Here is a 19,445-nt window from a genome sequence, read left to right as displayed (position 1 = left end):
GTCTCACCTGGTCTATCAGTTTCAAGTGCGTTTCCTGTAACATAACCACGTCTGCCTTAAGTTTCTTAAGGTGTGCGAGTACCCGTGCCCTCTTTATCGGCCCGTTCAGCCCTCTCACGTTCCACGTGATCAGCCGGGTTGGGGGGCTTTTTACCCCCCCCCCTTGTCGATTGGCCATCCCCTTTTTCCAGCTCCTCACCCGGTTCCCACGCAGCTGTGGCCCCCCCAGGCGGTGCCCCCCCGCCCATCCCACCCCATACCAGCTCCCCCCTCTCCCCAGCAGCAGCAGCCCAATAATTCCCCCCTCCCACCCCCCCCCCCCCCCCGCTAGATCCCCCACTAGCGTAGTTACACCCCCCATGTTGCTCCCAGAAGTCAGCAAACTCTGGCCGACCTCGGCTTCCCCCCGTGACCTCGGCTCGCACCGTGTGATGCCCCCTCCTTCCTGCTTCCCTGTTCCCGCCATGATTATCATAGCGCGGGAACCGAGCCCGCGCTTCCCCCTTGGCCCCGCCCCCAATGGCCAACGCCCCATCTCTTCCACCTCCTTTCCTCCCCCCACCACCTCCTGTGGAACAGAGAAAAGTTACCACATCGCAGGATTAATAACATAATACTCCTCTTTCCCCCCTTCTTCGCCCCCCATACTCGCCCCACCACTTTGTTTCAAGCGTTCTTTTTTAAAAAAATAACCCGCTCATTCCAATTTTTCTTCCACGATAAAAGTCCACGCCTCATCCGCCGTCTCAAAGTAGTGGTGCCTCCCTTGATATGTGACCCACAGTCTTGCCGGTTGCAGCATTCCGAATTTTATCTTCTTTTTGTGAAGCACCGCCTTGGCCCGATTAAAGCTCGCCCTCCTTCTCGCCACCTCCGCACTCCAGTCTTGGTATACGCGGATCACCGCGTTCTCCCACTTACTGCTCCGAGTTTTCTTTGCCCATCTAAGGACCATCTCTCTGTCCTTAAAACGGAGGAATCTCACCACTATGGCTCTAGGAATTTCTCCTGCTCTCGGTCCTCGCGCCATCACTCGGTATGCTCCCTCCACCTCCAACGGACCCGCCGGGGCCTCCGCTCCCATTAACGAGTGCAGCATCGTGCTCACATATGCCCCGCGTCCGCTCCCTCCGCACCTTCAGGAAGGCCAAGAATCCTTAGGTTGTTCCTCCTCGCGTTGTTCTCCAGTGCCTCCAACCTTTCCACACATCGTTTCTGATGTGCCTCGTGCATCTCCGTCTTCACCACCAGGCCCTGTATGTCGTCCTCATTCTCAGCAGCCTTTGCCTTCACGACCCGAAGCTCCCGCTCCTGGGTCTTTTGCTCCGCCTTTAGCCCTTCGATCGCCTGTAGTATCGGGGCCAACAGCTCCTTCTTCATTTCCTTTTTGAGTTCTTCCACACAGCATTTCAAGAACTCGTGTTGTTCAGGGCCCCATGTGAAACTGCCACCTTCCGACGCCATCTTGGTTTTTGCTTGCCTTCCTTGCCGCTGCTCTAAAGGATCCACCGCAATCCGGCCACCTTCCTCTCCTTTTTCCATCCGTATCCAGGGGGGATTCCCTTCTGGTTCACCGCACAGTACTTTTAGCCGTTAAAATTGCCGTTGGGGCTCTTATTAAGAGCCCAAAGGTCCGTTACACCGGGAGCTGCCGAAACGTGCGACTTAGCTGGTCATCGCCGCACCCGGAAGTCCACCATAACCCATCTTCATGGCAACATGGCTGCTTTGGGAACTAAATATCTTTCAACGTGCAAACACCTTTTCATTCTGTGCTCCTCGTCAAACTTGGAACCAGGTAATCGCAACGAGGCTCAAAAATGGTCAGCCCACCGGAGGCAGAGGTGTTAGACCGGCCAGTCCAGCAGAAAGAAACCCTCCAATCATCACCATTCACCAGATGTCAGAATGAACAAAATGCAGTCCTGGATGTCAGTGAGAGCAGAAACAATACAACGGAGCCAACATCTGTAATTTATTCTGAACCTGTTGGAGTCACAACAGGTGTGATGAATCACAAAACCCCTCCCCACATTGAGAGCAGATGAATGGTCTCTCCCCAGAATTAACTCGCGAGTGTCTCCGGAGTTGGGACGGATCATTGAATGTCTCCCCTGCTCAGAGCAGGTGAATGGCTTCTTCCAGGTGTGGACTCGCTAGTGTTCCTGCAGGGTGTATGGATATCTGAATCCGTTCTCTCACTAAGAGCAGGTTAACGCTTTCTCCCTGTGTGAACTCGCTCGTGTCTCTGCAGGTTGGATAACCAAGTGAATCCCTTCTCACACTGAGAGCAGGTGAACGGCCTCTCCCCTGTGTGAATTCGCTGGTGTCTCTGCAGGTTGGATAACAAAGTGAATCCCTTCTCACACTGAGAGCATGTGAACGGCCTCTCCCCTGTGTGAACTCGCTGGTGTCTCTGCAGGTGGGATGACTGAGTGAATCCCTTCTCACACTGAGAGCAGGTGAACGGCCTCTCCCCAGTGTGAACTCGCTGGTGTGCCAGCAGTTTCGATGAAGTAGTGAATCCCTTCTCACACTGAGAGCAGGTGAACGGCCTCTCCCCAGTGTGAACTCGCTGGTGTCTCCGCAGGCTGCAGAAATGAGTGAATCCCTTTTTACACTGAGAGCAGGTGAACGGCCTCTCCCCAGTGTGAACTCGCTGGTGTGTCCGCAGGACGGATAACTGAGTGAATCCCTTCTCACACTGAGAGCAGGTGAACTGCCTCTTCTCAGTGTGAACTCGCTGATGTCTCTGCAGGGTGGATAACTGAGTGAATCCCTTCTCACACTGAGAGCAGGTGAACGGCTTCTCCCCAGTGTGAACCTGCTGGTGTCTCCGCAGGCTGGATAACTGAGTGAATTCCTTCTGACACCGAGAGCAGGTGAACGGCCTCTCCCCAGTGTGAACTCGCTGATGTATCCGCAGGGTGGATGAATCACCGAATCCCTTCTCACACACAGAGCAGGTGAACGGCCTCTCCCCAGTGTGACTGCGCCGATGAGCTTCCAGTGTAGAGGGAAACCTGAATCCCTTCCCACAGTCCCCACATTTCTACGGTTTCTCCATGTTTATGGTCTCCTCGTGTCCCTCCAGGTTTGTTGATCAGTTGAAGCCTCGTCCACACACAGAACACGTGTACGGTCTAGCCCCGCTGTGAATGGTGTGATGTTTTTCAGGCTGTGTAACTGGTTAAAGCTCTTTCCACAGTCAGTGCTCTGGAACACTCTCACTCGGGTGTGTGTGTCTCGGGGCTTTTCCAGTCACACTGATGTTTTGAAGCCAACAGTAAAGACAAACATTTCTCCTTCTTGATACAAAGTCCGGTGATACTCAGTCAGATCGAGACGTGATGTTTGAGATTCCTGTCTGTAATTCCTCCTCTTCTAATATCCTGGAAAAACAATTTACAAAAGTTACTTTTCCTCTCCTCAGTTTGGAGAAGGTAACGACAGTCTGGCCGTGGGGTTAATCCTCCGGGTCCTCAGTCTTATTGAGGAATGTCCCCTTGGGTCTATTGTGGTGGTGATTCTTTTGTATTTTTGTTCTTTTGGGAGGGTTTATGTGCTGTTGACTTTATCCTAATCTGGGACAGACGGGGCTTTTATCTGTGAAAGGAGCAGTTTGGGGAAACTTTGGTGCCTCTGGTGTAAAGAGAGTTGGAGGAGGGGGTAATGGCGCACGCCCGATTGTGGTGTGAAAATCTGTTCCTGTTCTCTCTGTCGCCTAACTAATGGCGGCAGTTAATCTGCAAATTTTCTCAGGGAATGTACGGGGCATCCATCACCCTGTCAGAAGGAAAAAGATCCTCTCCTTTCTAAAGGAGAAAGTCGACATAGCTTTATTACAGGAAACACATCTGGATGATGAGGAACAATTTAAATTGACGCGGGATTGGTTGGGGCAGTTTTCTTCACCTCTTTTTCATCCAGTAACAGACTTGTTGCAATGCTTATTATACACTATCCAAGCAGTCAGGGTAACTCTGCCGATTACAATGTGCATGTCAATTTCCTTCGTGCCGGTCCCCCCATCTCCCGTCCCTCCCGTCCACACCCTTCACTCATCATTTCTGGGTCCTTTCCTGACCCTTCACTGTACAATGGGAGTTATCTGTTATTTACAAGTGGACGCTGCCCTCCCTTCCCCCCCCATTGATGGGTTCCCCCCTTCCACCCCGCGCACTCCCTGTCCTGTTTTAAACCTTCCCTTGGGGGGGTTCCTCTTCTTGTGTTTTTGTTCTAGGCTCTCTGGTCTCTGTGTCAGTTTGTTTCTGGCCTCCCCCCTCCTTTTCCCAGTAGCCTCCCCACCCCCCCCTCCTCGCTCTTCCTCCCATTTTTCCTGTGTTTCGTCAAGTAAGGAGCGCATCCTTATTAAGAGTTGTCCGTACAGGTCCCCACAGTTTCCCTTCCCCAGACTGTCTGCGTCCAGTAACTCCTCTTGCATTGTGCTTCTCAGGGTTCCTGGGTATGCTGGTGTCCCCTTGTGGAGAAAGTTTTTGACCTGGAGCTCATCCCTGTTTGGTAGGTCCAGTCTCTCCATCAGCTCCTCTAAGGTCGCTAGTCTATTTCCCGTGTAAAAGTCCCTAACCATCAGTGTTCCCCCGTCCTGTCTCCACCTCTTGAAGGTGGTGTCGAGAATGGCTGGTGCAAACCTATGGTTGCCGCAGATGGGGGCCATGATGGACACATCGGTCAGACTGAAATGCTGCCACATCTGGTTCCAGGTTCTCAGGGTAGCTCCCACCACTGGACTGGTGCTGGCGGGGATGGGAGTGTTGCCGTAGCGAGGGCCGGGAGGGTCATTCCTGTACATGAGGACTCGTCCATCATCAACCATTCCATGTCAGGGTCCTTTACCCATCTCCTCACTCTTTCGGCCGTGGCTGCCCAGTGATAGTATTGCAAGTTCGGGAGGGCCAGGCCTCCCATGTTTCTTCTCCATTGTAGCACTGTTTTAGGGATTTTTGAATTCTTGCCCCTCCGCACAAACATCATAATCACCTTATCTATTGAATGGAAAAAGGCCTTGGGGTTGTAGATCGGTAAGGATCGAAACAGGAAGAGGAACCTGGGCAGTACGTTCATCTTGATCGTCTGCATCCTCCCCGCCAGGGAAAGCAGGAGTCCATCCCATCTCTGTGGGTCGTTTTTGACTTCCTCCGCCAGACTGGTCAGCTTCCACTTGTGGATCCGTGTCCACTCGTGGGAAACCTGGATCTCCAGGTAGCGGAATTTGTTTTGGGCTATTTTAACTGGGAGGCCCTCTAGCTCTGCCCCTCCCCCTCTCTGCCTCACCGGGAAATCTTTGTTTTTGCCCAGGTTGAGTTTGTAGCCCAAGAAGATTCCGAACTCTCTCCGGGGAAGAGGGGAGGGGTCCTCGGAGGTGTAGTCCCCGGTAGACGGCCTCGAATGCTTGGTTGACCTTTTTTGGTTGGGCTACGGGACGTCTATGGTTGGGCGGCACGGTAGCACAGTGGTCAGCATTTCTGCTTCACAGCGCCAGGGTCCCAGGTTCGATTCCCGGCTTGGGTCACTGTCTGTGTGGAGTCTGCACGTTCTCCCCTTGTCTGCAAGGGTTTCCTCCGGGGGCTCCGGTTCCTCTCACAAGTCCCAAAAGGCATACTGTTAGGTAATTTGGACATTCTGAATTCTCCCTCAGTGTATCCGAACAGGTGCCGGAGTGTGGCGACTAGGGGATTTTCACAGTAACTTCATTGCTGTGTTAATGTAAGCCTACATGTGACAATAATAATTATTATACCGTCTGCCTCTGTTATCCTTTACCTGGGCTATTTCCCTCGTGGTTGCCTTCTTTCTCAGCTGGTGAACCAGCAGGCGGCGAGCCCTCTCCGTGCTCATAAAAGGTCCCCCGTGCCTGGCGGAGTTGGTGCACTGCCTTCCTGGTGGATAGCAGGTGAAAGTTCTTTTGCAGCTTCTTCCTCTCCAGCAGAAGCTCTATGGTCAGGGCCTCGGAGTATCGTCTGTCAACCTCCAGAATGGAGTTGATCAGTTGCTGCCTAACCGCTCTCTCTTCCCTGTCTCTACGAGCCTTTTGGCGACTATTTCTCCCCTAATCACAGCCTTCAGTGCCTCCCAGAATGTGGAAGGTGAGACTTCCCCGTTCTGGTTGTTCGTGATGTATTTGCCAATGGCCGGTGATGTTTTCTGGCAGAATACCTTGTCGGCCAAGAGGGTCGTGTCCAACCTCCATGTGGGGCATTGGGTTTGTCCCGTCTCCAACCTCACATCCATGTAATGTGGAGTGTGGTCTGAGATTACAATCATGGATTATTCCACTCTGACTATTTCTGGAAGCACCGATTTCCCCTCAACAAAGAAGCCGATGCGAGTGTAGACCTTGTGTACTGGTGAGAAGAACGAGAATTCCTTCTCATCCGGGTGTAAGAATCGCCCCCGTCTGCTCCATGAACCGCCAGGGATCCACTGCCCCCATCGGCTCCATGAACCGCCAGGGATCCACTGCCCCCGTCTGCTCCATGAACGTTCCCAGTTCCCTCGCCATGCCTGTCATTTTCCCTGTTCTGGGATTGATCTGTCAGTAAATGGATCCTGTAAACAGTTGTGAAGTTCCCCCTCTCATGATCAGACCGTATCCCCCCTCTTCTATCTCCCTCCCACCCCACCGTATGCCCCTCCTCCATTTGTCCCCCCTCCCAGAAGCTCTCTTCCCAGTGGGAGATGTGCTGTGGTCCCGCTCTCTCCCGTACTTCCTGGCACTAGCTTTCCCGCTGGTGTGTGGCCCCCTGACCCAGGATCGATCTGACCCCCTCCTACTCTCGCTCTGCTTGTGTCCCTGCTGCCTCCTCCTCACCCTCTCCTGCGCTCTGCTGACCTCGCCCCCTCCCTCCTATGAGCTGGCTCCCCTGTTCATTGCGAGGTGACGCCCTGTCGATCTCTGGCGGTTTGGGGAAGCTGTCCCTCCCAATCAGGTTGCCCAGCGTTTGGGCCACGTAGTCGATTGGGGCCGCCGACCCGCTTGCTCGCCGCTCCTGTCCCTTGCTGCAGTTTCTGTGACCCTGCAGCCTTTCGAGCTGTTGCTTCCTGGCATTTTGTTGTCCGCACTATTGTTGAGGGTGAGGGGATGTTTAGGTCTGATTTTGCGGCTAAATTCGGCCGACACTGCCTATTTTTCTGTTGTATGGAGGAGAGCCACCTGATGTGTGACTACTCAGCACATCCCCGTCACAAGTTCCCTCTCTTTTGAATGTTCATTTGAAACTGCGATCTTATGTTTTAGCGATAAGGCTGGAGGACATCCTCCCGACAATCGTGCGGGAGGACCAGACTGGGTTTATACGGGGAAAAGACCAATTTTGGCAAAAAGACCATTAGGCACGGAGATAAAAATAAAAACCACAGCAAAATGTTCATCTTAACCAGCTGTACCCGATTGTGGACAGATTTAGTGCCTTCTCTGGTTAGAAGATGAAATTTACTGAGTCAGAGGCTATGCTGGTGGGGAGAGGGGGATGTTGAAGGGTAAGCCCCCTCCTCTTGCTAAGTTCCCAATCAGATGCTCCCCCCTTGGGATTTAAATATCTGGGAATATCAATGACCCCCCTCTTTCAGACAGCTATATGGAGTCAACTTTCCACAGCTGATGGTGACTATTAGGTGGGACCTTGCCCGGTGATTGGCTCTTCCGATTTCATGGTGAGGGAGGATTGCCTTCATTAAAATGAATGTGTTGCCCAGACTGTTGTACCCTCTGCAGATGCTGCCTATACTGCTGTCGACCAGAGTCGTTAGGGAAATTAATGGAATGATTAGTACATTTATCTGGAATAAAAATAAACCTCACCTCAACTTAGTTAAGCTCCAATCACCAGGAGCTAAAAGCGGGAGGTTTGATTCCTTGAGTGCCTATCTGTGTGGCCCTGTGTCTGTGTGGGTTGCCTCTGGGTGCTCCGGTTTCCTCCCACAGTCCAAAGATGTGCAGGTTAAGTGGATTGGTCATGCTAAATTGCCCCTTAGTGTCCAAAGGTGTTAGGTTAGGTGGGTTGACGATGATCAATGCACCGGATTATGGGGATAGGGTGGGGAGTCTGCCTCGGTGAGTGCTTTTTCTGAGGGTCAGTGCTGACTTGAAGAAGCGAATAGCCTCCTTCTGCACTATAGAGATTCTGTGTCATCTATGTTATTTTAATTCAACTATGCTGTTAGTCTGTTTTGGTGTGTGCATTGGTATCCTTCTGTTTTTATATAATCTTACCCTCTTTCCCCACTCACTCTGTTAACCTGTTAACTGGTTGTTCAATTGATCTGGCATTTCATATAGCGGCTCTGGTCCCTAAAATATCCTGCTACAAATTAATTCTCAATGTGTTGCTTGTATTTATGCAGCAATATCAGTTGTTCTACACTGTACCCATTTTCCATCAATTTTTCTGTTAGTCTGTTGCATTCATTATTTTTAAAAGTTTTTAAAAATAACAAAAGAAATAATAAAAATGGGGTTTTGCCGCTGCATGTTGTTGTTCTCTGATTCGGATTTTTGGTCAGAATGTCCCGGGGATCGAGCGCCGGCTTCGACCGTCACATTACCATCTTCTCCCCGGAGGGAAGGTTGTACCAAGTAGAATATGCTTTTAAGGCTATAAACCAGGGTCGCCTCACTTCTGTTGCTGTTCGTGGAAAGGACTGTGCTGTAATAGTTACACAAAAGAAAGTGCCGGATAAGCTATTGGGTGCTAACACAGTCACTCACCTGTTCCGAATAACTGAAAACATAGGATGTGTAATGACAGGAATGACGGCAGATAGCAGGTCCCAGGTTCAGAGAGCTCGGTATGAAGCTGCAAACTGGAAGTACAAGTATGGCTATGATATCCCAGTGGACATGTTGTGTAAACGGATTGCAGATATTTCCCAAGTGTATACACAGAACGCTGAAATGAGACCCCTGGGATGCTGTATGATTCTGGTAGGTGTGGACGAAGAGCTTGGGGCGCAGGTTTACAAGTGTGACCCTGCTGGTTATTATTGTGGTTTCAAGGCCACTGCAGCAGGAGTCAAGCAGACAGAAGCCACAAGCTTCTTGGAAAAGAAAGTTAAGAAAACACTTGACTGGATCTATGCGCAAACTGTAGAGACAGCAATAACCTGCCTGTCCACAGTGCTGTCCATTGACTTCAAGCCCTCTGAAATTGAAGTAGGGGTGGTTACAGTGGATAACCCTAAATTTAGGATTCTTTTAGAAGCTGAAATTGATACACATCTGGTTGCTCTGGCAGAGAGAGACTGAAATTCCACTTAGTTTAAGATCCTGTATTGTTAGATAGAGCGTTGTTAATGGACGACTGGATTGCTGTAACAGTGCCACCATCTACACTATTTTAATCCGTGCAAATAAAGCTAAGTTTTTGGAAAAAAAAAAGAAATATTAAAAATCTGTCCAACTCATCCATGAATATATCCATTGACTCAGACTCCACTGATCCCTGTGGAAGAGAAATCCAGAGACTAACAACCCACTGAGGGAAGAGATGACTGGAAATATCATAGAATTTACAGTGCAGAAGGAGGCCATTCGGCCCATCAAGTCCGCACCGGCTCTTGGAAAGAGCACCCTACCCAAGGTACACACCTCCACCCTATCCCCATAACCCAGTAACCCCACCCAACACTAAGGGCAATTTTGGACACTAAGGGCAATTTATCATGGCCAATCCGCCTAACCTGCACATCTTTGGACTGTGGGAGGAAACCGGAGCACCCGGAGGAAACCCACGCACACACGGGGAGGATGTGCAGACTCCGCACAGACAGTGACCCAAGCCGGAACCGAACCTGGGATCCTGGAGCTGAGGAGCAATTGTGCTATCCACAAGGCTACCGTGCTGTCCCGTAGCTACAGTACAATATTACACAACTGGAGTTAATAATAAATGTACTTTATTACAGACCATAAATCATATATCTAATCTGTACCATTTAAAAATAACGGACATATCTCTGTCTGATATTAATTTACTGTCCCTTAAATGTCAGCCATCTCCTGGAGAAACCAGCCCTTTAATTGTGAACATTGGGAAAGAGACCATCCTTTTAGCCAGACAAATAAATGTGTCAAGCTGAGGGAGCAAAGGATGTCAATGTCTTTAAGAGAGAGAGATCTGGGCCAAGCTTTGCAGAGTCTGCACCCTCCCTGGATTCATTTCCTTTCCCTTCAGTTGCTGCAAGTGACCAATTGAAGGTGAGAATGAGAAAAGAAAGTGTTTCACTCACAGATGTTGGAGACGGGAGGAGGTTTCACCTCCAATGCTCGCTTTGTGACGTCACGAGAACCCGATCTAAATCAGCCAATAAGAATCGCCCTGTTCAACTGACGTTTTCGGGTCTCAGTGCGCAGGCTCGGCAAAGGTTTCCAAGAAACCGGCTGACGGCTCCAGCCAGAGTAAGAAGCAACTCGGTGAGCTCCCTCTGGCCCGGGACTGCGCATGTCCCAAGGAAGAGGGGAAGTTGCGTAGGGGGAGGGGAGAGCCCGCCTCCTGACCTTCCTTCTGAGGTTTAGACCATTGGAAAGAGTCGTGGGACCGGAAGGACTCTCGTCCTCCAGCCAATCAGCGCGCGGGCTTTGTGTGACTGAGGAGCGAGCTTCACACAGACTGAAACTTCCTCCTGTCTCCAATACCAGACGAGAAATGTCCAGTGTAGTTATATGGCACAGAGCAGATATATTATTGATGGTTCTGCAATAAAGTACATTTATTATCATCCCATTTTCTCAAAATGAAATGTGTAACAATGGGTGCCCGCATGGGTCCTAGCTACGCTTGCCTAACACAAGACCCTGCTTCCATACCCGCATGTCTATCCTTGTCTTCTGCAGTGTTGCAGTGAAGCTCAATGCAAACTGGAGGAACAACATCTCATCTTCCGGTTAGGCACGCTAATTCCTTCCGGTCTCAACATCGAATTCAACAACTTCAGATGATCAGCTCTACCCCACCTCGACCCATTTGTTTTCCTCCCATTTCATTTTAACTGTCTTTTACCATTTATTTCTCTCTTGCCTTTCTTTATATATATTTACCCCCCCCCCCATCTTCTCCACATTTCCTTACCCTTTCTCCCCTTTGCTTCCCCCTTCCCCTCCCCCACATCTACATGTTCACAGTTTACCCTCTGATGTTAATTTCTCTGCAGTTTGGCCTTTCACACCTTTAGTTCTCTCTGGGGACTGCCATTAGCACTCCCCTTGCTTTCTGTGGCTATTAGCACCCCGTTTCCCTTGGTTTCTGTGGCTATGACTCATCTTTCATTCTCATTCCACAATATAAATATTTCCCACTTTCTCTGTCTTTTAGCTTTGACAAAGGGTCATCTGGACTCAACGTTAGCTCTTTTCACTCCCTACAGATGCTGCCAGACCTGCTGAGATTTTCCAGCATTTTCTCTTTGGTTTATTATCATTTCTTGTCTTGTAATATTGTTCTGTAGCTATGTTATATATTCCTAGTCATCTCTTCCCTCAGAAGGTTGTTAGTCTCTGGAATTCTCATCCATAGTGACCAGTGGAGGCTGGGAGGGTCATTGAATGTTTTTTACGGATAAATTGGACAGATTGTTTTAAATCTGTTTATTATTATATATATTTTTTTACATTTTTTTAAGCATAACCACAACAGAGTAACAGTAAAATTGGTGGAAAATGGGTACAGAGCAGAAGAAGAGATATTGCCTGCAACAATACAACAAAATGTTGCAAAATTAATTCAGAACAGGATATTTAAGGGGCCTGGGCCTCTAGATGGAATGCCGGGTCAATAGAACAACCAGATGACAAGTTAACATCGTGGGCGCGATTTTCCGAAGAGGAAACAAAGTCCCCTAGCGAGCACGTTTAGCTGCGTGTTTCATGCCACTCTCACTGCTGAGAAACACATGGCTATTCAACGTGACACGCATTGTATAGAGGACCGGAATGGGGACGCACAGCCAAGGCTGCACTTAGCCCGTTTTCTACTGTGAGGAGCTTCGCTGGCCGGAACTCCCCAGTTTAGCGAGAGATGGTGAGGTCATTTTTAAGTGATGTCTCGATCTCCAAGGCTCCAGAAACGATCCCTGACCTCCCGACCCCACCCACTCCAGCCCGATCGCACTATGGAAGGGTCACCAGCCACTCAAACATCTCTCAAGACACACGCTGGGCACACCCTGCCCGATCACATGCACATGCAAAAAATGCCAGCCTGGCTGTGCCAGGCCAGTACCCAAGTGGCACTGCCAAGGGCCAGGCTGACACTGCCAGGGTGCCCAGGTGGCACCAGCAGTGCCAGGGCACCACCCTGCTCAAAGGGCATGCAATTGGTAGGCCTCCGATCCTCTGGGAGACCCCCATGAGTGCCGTTCCGTTTTGTCCCTGTTTGCGGGGATCAGTGCTGAATGGCGCTCGCCCAAGTTCCCTGAGGTGAAGGGAATGAATCCCAAAGCCTCAGGTACCTGGGGAACATGTACATTAGAGTGGGGCTATGATTCTAAACTCTCCACCAGAGTCGCGACAGAATTCCGAGGAGTCTGAATCAGTTACAAAATTGGGTTCATAGATATTAGAACATGGAGCATTTGAATTAGATAGGGCATTTGTTGTTGACCGAAATGGTAAATATTTAGGCTGTAACCCAGTCTGGAGAGCGTGAATCTTAGTTCCCATATCCCGGTCAATTTAAATACATCGACCTATTAATATCACGTATGTCATTGATACTCGTTCCCACTCAGGAAGCACCAGTTTTAATGTATTAGACAAATCTGTTCGCAAACCAGCAACAAAGGCAGCCTTCAACAGCCAAAAATACTTGTGTCCGAAGTCTCCTGCCCTTCCGGCATTTCCATTCCTGAGTGCTCCTTCCATACTTTCCTAAACGTTTCTTCAGATTCTGTTACTTCCTCTGTCTTCTTCTGAATACAAGCGGTGACCTTTGTCCAGTCAGTTTTTGGTGAGTTGTATTTTAACAGCCACTGCTTAACTAGAGTCCACCCCTCTTCTAACTGTTGTTCGTCGGTCCCTCGTGCTTCTTGAACATCTCTGGAAATCTGGCTGCTGTCCAGTCTCGGGTTCATTGCTGACAAAACCTGGACTCCGTCCAATGGGTGGAGATTGTAAATATGTCGCATTCGCTCAAGCCCTTCCCATGTTCCCATTCCTCCTTTCTTGGGATGAGGTCATTCTTTCGACCATCTATCAATCTTTTCCGGATCAGCTGCTTCATGGGCCTCCATTGGACATTCTTGCCTCGGGTAACTCTTTGTTCCCTGACCGAAGAAACTGTTCTTACTGACTCGTCTTAGACCGTTTTGACTTTAAAGGGGCTAACCGTACGCCGTGAGTCCTTCGCAACTGTTTTTTTTCTTTTGGAGTGTCTCCTCTCAGTGTCTCCAATCAGTAAGAATGAACAACAACACCTCCTCCACAATAGTCCTCAACACCGGCGCCCCGCAAGGCTGCGTACTTAGCCCCCTACTCTACTCCCTGTACACACACGACTGCGTGGCAAAACTTGGTTCCAACTCCATCTACAAGTTTGCTGACGATACGACCATAGTGGGCTGGATCTCGAATAACAATGAGTCCGAATACAGGAGGGAGATAGAGAACCTAGTGGAGTGGTGTAGCGACAACAATCTCTCCATCAATGCCAGCAAAACTAAAGAGCTGGTAATTGACTTCAGGATGCAAAGTACTGTACACACCCCTGTCAGCATCAACGGGGCCGAGGTGGAGATGGTTAGCAGTTTCAAATTCCTAGGGGTGCACATCTCCAAAAATCTGTCCTGGTCCACCCACATCGACGCTACCACCAAGAAAGCACAACAGCGCCTATACTTCCTCAGGAAACTAAGGAAATTCGGCATGTCCACATTGACTCTTACCAACTTTTACAGATGCACCATAGAAAGCATCCTATCAGGCTGCATCACAGCCTGGTATGGCAACTGCTCGGCCCAGGACCGCAAGAAACTTCAGAGAGTCGTGAACACTGCCCAGTCCATCACACGAACCTGCCTCCCATCCATTGACTCCATCTACACCTCCCGCTGCCTGGGGAAAGCGGGCAGTATAATCAAAGATCCCTCCCACCTGGCTTACTCACTCTTCCAACTTCTTCCATCGGGCAGGAGATACAGAAGTCTGAGAACACGCACGAACAGACTCAAAAACAGCTTCTTCCCCACTGTCACCAGACTCCTAAATGACCCTCTTATGGACTGACTTCATTAACACTACACCCTGTATGCTTCATCCGATGCCAGTGCTTATGTAGTTACATTGTATATGTTGTGTTGCCCTATTATGAATTTTCTTTTATTCCCTTTTCTTTTCATGTACTTAATGATCTGTTGAGCTGCTCGCAGAAAAATACTTTTCACTGTACCTCGGTACACGTGACAATAAACAAATCCAATCCAATCCTGACTTGGGCAGCACGGTAGCAGGTTCGATTCCCCACTGGCTCACTGTCTGTGCGGAGTCTGCACATCCTCACCGTGTGTGCGTGGGTTTTCTCCGGGTGCTCCGGTTTCCTCCCACAGTCCAAAGATGTGCAGGTTAGGTGGATTGGCCATGCTAAATTGTCCTTAGTGTCCAAAATTGCCCTTAGTGTTGAGTGGGGTTACTGGGTTATGGGGATAGGGTGGAAGTGTGGACCTTGGGTAAGGTGCTCTTTCCAAGAGCCGATGCAGACTCGATGGGCCGAATGGCCTCCTTCTGCACTGTAAATTCTATGGTTCTAATCTCTCCACCAGAGTCGCAACAGGATTCCGAGGATTCTGAATCAGTTACAAAATTGGGTTCATAGATAATAGATCATAGAATTTCCTCGGGTTCTGTGACCATTTCTGGTGGTTTCTTTTTCGAATGCTCTTGTTTAGTTACTTTTACTTTGGGATGAAATGAAATTGCTGCGGGAGAGTTTTCGGTCACCGTTGGCTTCTTTTTCATAATAATAATATTTATTGGCACAAGTAGGCTTACATTCACGCTGCAATGAAGTTACTGAGAAAATCCCCTCGTCGCCAGATTCTGGCGCCTGTTCGGGTACACAGAGGGAGAATTCAGAATGTCCAAATTACCTAACAGCACATCTTTCAGGAATTGTGAGAGGAACCGGAACACCTGGAGGAAACCCACGCAGGCGGAACGGTAGCACAGTGGTTAGCACTGTTGCTTCACTGCTACTAACAGATTCAAAAACAGCGTCTGTTACCAGACTCCCAAATGACCCTCTTATGGACCTGATCTCTTCACACATCTCCTCCACTGAGTAGTGCTACACTCCTGTATGCTTCACCCGATGCCTGCGTCTATGTATTTACATTGTGTATTGATGTTTGCCCTGTGTGTTCTCATGTATGGAATGATCTGTCTGAACTGTACGCAGATCAATACTTTTCACTGTATCTCGATACACGTGACAATAAACAAATCAAAATCCTCACCATTGAGGTGATAGTATTTCTAATCAGTAAGGCTACTCCACCCCCTCTGCCATATTCTCTGTCTCTCCTGTAAACTTTATAACCGGTATATTTGGTAGCCAGTCCAGACCATCCAGCTACTTGCCTTTGGAACTGTTTTGAGTTCCCCTGAGGCCTTCCCTTCCCCCACCATTTATTAGTTTAAAGTCCTTCTGACCGCCCTATTTATCCTTTCCACGAGGACACTGGTCCTAGATCGGTTCAGGTGGAGACCGTCCCAACGGTACAGATCCTCCCTGTCCCAATACTGATGCCAGTGCCCCATGAAATGGAACCCCTCTTTCCCGCACCACTTTAGCCACATGTTTACTTCCCTAATTTTCTCATCCCTATGCCAAATTACACATTCAGCGACCCCACCCCCCCCCCCCCCCCCCCCGGCCGGGTCGGAGAACCGCCGGGGGGGCGGCATGAATCCCGCCCCCGACGGCCGCCAAATTCTCCGGCAACAGTGATTCGGCGGGGCGGAAATCAGAGGGATGGCCCCCCACCCCCCCCCCCCCGGCGATTCTCCGGCCCCCGATGGGCAGAAGTCCCGCTGGTTCTATGCGGGTTCGGGGTCCTGGGGGGGGGGGCACGGAGCGATCTGGCCCCGGGGGTGTCCCCACGGTGGGCTGGTCCGCGATCGGGGCCCACCCATCCGCGGGTGGGCCTGTGCCGTGGGGGGCACTCTTTTCCTACGCGGCGGCCATGTCAGCCTCCGCCATGGCCAATGCATAGGTGACCCCCCCTGCGCATGCGCGGGGATGATGTCAGCAGCCGTTGATGCTCCCGCGCATGCACGGACTCAGAGGACTCCGCACCTTTGGGGCGGCCCGAAGCCGGAGTGGTTCACGCCACTCCGTCCCGCCGGGACCCTCCGCCCCGCCGGGTACGGGAGAATCCCACCCTATAACCTTTGAGGACCTGTTCTTTAATTTTGTTCCTAGTTCCTGATTTTCCCCAAACAGGTCCTCTTTCCTAGTCTTGCTAATGTTGTTTGTCCCAACGTGGACCCCAACAACTGGATCCTCCCCCTCCCTCCCCAATATCCTTTCAAGCCGGTTACAGATGTCCCTCACCCTGGCACCGGGCAGGCAACATACCATGTGGGACTCTCGGCCCTGCTTCCAAAGGATGTTATCAGTTCCCCTAATTATAGAATCCCCGACAACTACCACTTCCTCCCCCCCGCTTGAATGGCCTCCTGTACCAGGGTGCAGTGGTCAGCTAGCTCATCCTTCCTACAGTCACTGCTCCGATACCCTGCCCCTCCGAGTCTGCTCCCTAGAGAATCGGCTGCGAATCCCCGAGGTAAAGTTTTTGTCCTCACAGCTCCGAAACTCCATCCCTTTGAGTCCACTCCCTGGAGGCTAGGCTGTGAATCCCGAGGTAAAGTTGTTGTATTTTCTGCTCCAATACTCCATCCCTCCCTGGAGACGAGGTATTGGGGAATGAGAGGAAAGAATGTTCCATAGAAACTAGAATTATCTGTTCTGAATTTCTATCCTGTACTGAGTGTTGACTTTTGTAAACTCCTTTTACAGATATTACAAGAGGAGGAATTACAGACAGAAATCTCAATTGTCACGTCTCGGTCTTACAGAGTCACTCGATACCTTGGGATCTGAGTATCATCGGCCTTTGAATCTAGAAGGAGAAATGTTTGCCCAATTTGTCAGCTTCAAAAGATTTTAAACATCAGAGTGACTGGAAAAGCACCAAGACACACACACCCGAGTGAGAGTGTTCCAGAGCATTGACTGTGGAAAGAGCTTTAACCAGTTACACTGCCTGAAAAAGACATCACACCATTCACAGCGGGGAGAGACCATACACATGTTAATAATAATCTTTTATTGTCACAAGTATGAAGTTACTGTGAAAAGCCCCTCGCCGCCACATTCCGGAGCCTGTTTGGGTAAGCTGGTACGGGAATTGAACCCGCGCTGCTGGCCTTGTTCTGCATCACAAACCAGCTGTCTAGCCACTGAGCTAAACCAGCCCTTCACCAGTTTGTGTGTGGTCAAGGCTTCAACTAATTGTCTGACCTGGAAAGACACGAGGAGACCCAAAACATGGAGAAACCGTGGAAATGTGGGGATTGCGGGAATGGATACACAATCCCATCTCAGCTGGAGATTCATCGACGCAGTCACACTGGGGAGAGGCCATTTAACTGCTCTCAGTGTGAAGGGATTCACGGAGTTATCCAGCCTGAAGAAACACCAGCGAGTTCACTCTGGGGAGAAGCCGTTCACCTGCTCTCAGTGTGAGAAGAGGTTCACTCAGTTATCTAACCTGCCGTCACATCAGTGAGTTCACACTGGGGAGAGGCCGTTCACCTGCTCTCAATGCGGGAAGGGATTCACTGAGTTATCCAGCCTGAAGAAACATCAACGAGTTCACACGGGGGGGGGGGGGGGGGGGGGGGGGGGGGGGGGGGGGGGGGGGTGGGGTTCACCTGTTCTCAGCGTGGGAAGGGATTCACTCAGTTATCCAGCCTGCAGAGACACCAGCAAGTTCACACTGGAGGGAGGCCATTTATATGCAACGGTGTGTGGGAAGGGATTCAGTGATTCATCTACCTTGCGGACACATCAGCGAGTGCACACCAGGGAGAAACCGTTCACCTGCTCCCAGTGTGGGAAGGGATTCAGAGATTCATCCCACCTGCAGATGCACCAGCGAGTTCACACTGGGGAGAGGCCGTTCACCTGCTCTCAGCATGGGAAGGGATTCACGGACTTATCCAGCCTGAAGAAACACCAGCGAGTTCACACTGGGGAGAAGCCGATCACCCCTCGGTGAGGGAAGGAAACCCATGATTCATCACACCTGCTGAGACACCAACAAGTTCACAATTGATTACAGGGGTTGGATTCTGCTGTTATTGTTTCTGCTCTCAATTACATCCAGGACGGCATTGTGTTCATTCTGTCAGTTGGTCAATGGGGATGGCCATCGAGTTTCTTTCTGATGGACTTGGCAGTCTCATGGCTTTGCCTCCAGTGGGCGGACTCTCTTTGAGCCTTGTTGCAAATTCCTTGTTTCAAATTTCACAAGGATCAGAGTGAAGGGGTGTTTGGAATTGAGCCAATATTTAGTTTGCATTTATGTTTGGATCCTCCCAAATCATACCACATTGCCATGAAGATGGGCCCTGGTGGTTACATGTTTTTGTTTAATTTTCTTCTGTGAGAAACACCATCAGGGTATGAGGGGCAAGTTGACTGAGGTGGACTGGGAAACCACATTAAATGGTATGATAAAGACACAGGCAATGGCTAATATTTAAGGAATTATATATCTACTAGGGGGGTCAGTTAGCTCAGTTGGCTGGATGGCTGATTCATGATGCAGTGACTCCAAAAGCAGTTCAACTGTCGTACTAGCTGAGGTTATCCATGAAGGGTCCACCTTCTCAACATTGCTCCTCGCACGAGGCCCTCGCTCTCTATCTCTCCCCCTCTCTCCCTCTATTTCTCTCCCCCCCCCCCCCCACCCGGGAACTTTGGCGCCTCTCATTTCTCATATATACACCAACTATAGATTCCTTTTGGGAACAGAAATCCAACAGGAAAAGTGATACAACCGTTGCTAACAAGGAAAATTAAGTAGTAGTAAGCCTGAGGATTGGGAACTTCTTTTAGAATTCAGCAAAGGAGGATCAAGAATCTGATAAAGAGAAAATAGAATATGAGAGCAAACTGGTGAGAAACATAAAAACTGACTGGAAAAGCTGCTATAGGAATGTGAAGAGGAAAAGAGAGGGTGCAGAGGAGATTTACAAGAATGGGAACAGGGATGAGGGACTCCAGTGAGTTGGAGAGACTGGAGCATCTGAATTTTCTCTTTTTAGATCAAACAGGAATTAGGGTTGGGAATGGGGCCAATGGGCCCATTGAGTCCATGCTGGCTCTCTGTAGATCGAACCATCGCCTTGTTCTATCCCTGTCGTTTTA

At 50.0% G+C, this 19,445-nt stretch overlaps 1 protein-coding gene and 1 pseudogene across 1 annotated transcript in view; one reads left to right on the top strand and one right to left on the bottom strand.

Annotated features, from left to right (window-relative positions):
- The window catches only part of LOC140422562 (uncharacterized), a 44,964-nt gene extending 36,539 nt beyond the window's left edge, over positions 1 to 8,425 (bottom strand). The window contains 2 exon segments of the mRNA XM_072507575.1: positions 2,216 to 3,052; positions 8,390 to 8,425. Of these exon segments, the coding sequence (XP_072363676.1) occupies positions 2,216 to 3,052; positions 8,390 to 8,425 (873 nt within the window).
- Positions 8,426 to 8,480: 55 nt separating this feature from the next.
- LOC140422486 (proteasome subunit alpha type-6 pseudogene) lies at positions 8,481 to 9,410 on the top strand (annotated as a pseudogene).
- The last annotated feature ends 10,035 nt before the right edge of the window (positions 9,411 to 19,445 follow it).

This window comes from Scyliorhinus torazame, chromosome 5 (genome assembly GCF_047496885.1).
Source record: "Scyliorhinus torazame isolate Kashiwa2021f chromosome 5, sScyTor2.1, whole genome shotgun sequence".
NCBI lineage: Eukaryota > Metazoa > Chordata > Chondrichthyes > Carcharhiniformes > Scyliorhinidae > Scyliorhinus > Scyliorhinus torazame.
The sequence above is the reverse complement of the archived record's forward strand: the minus strand, read 5'-3'. Positions and strand labels throughout refer to the sequence as shown.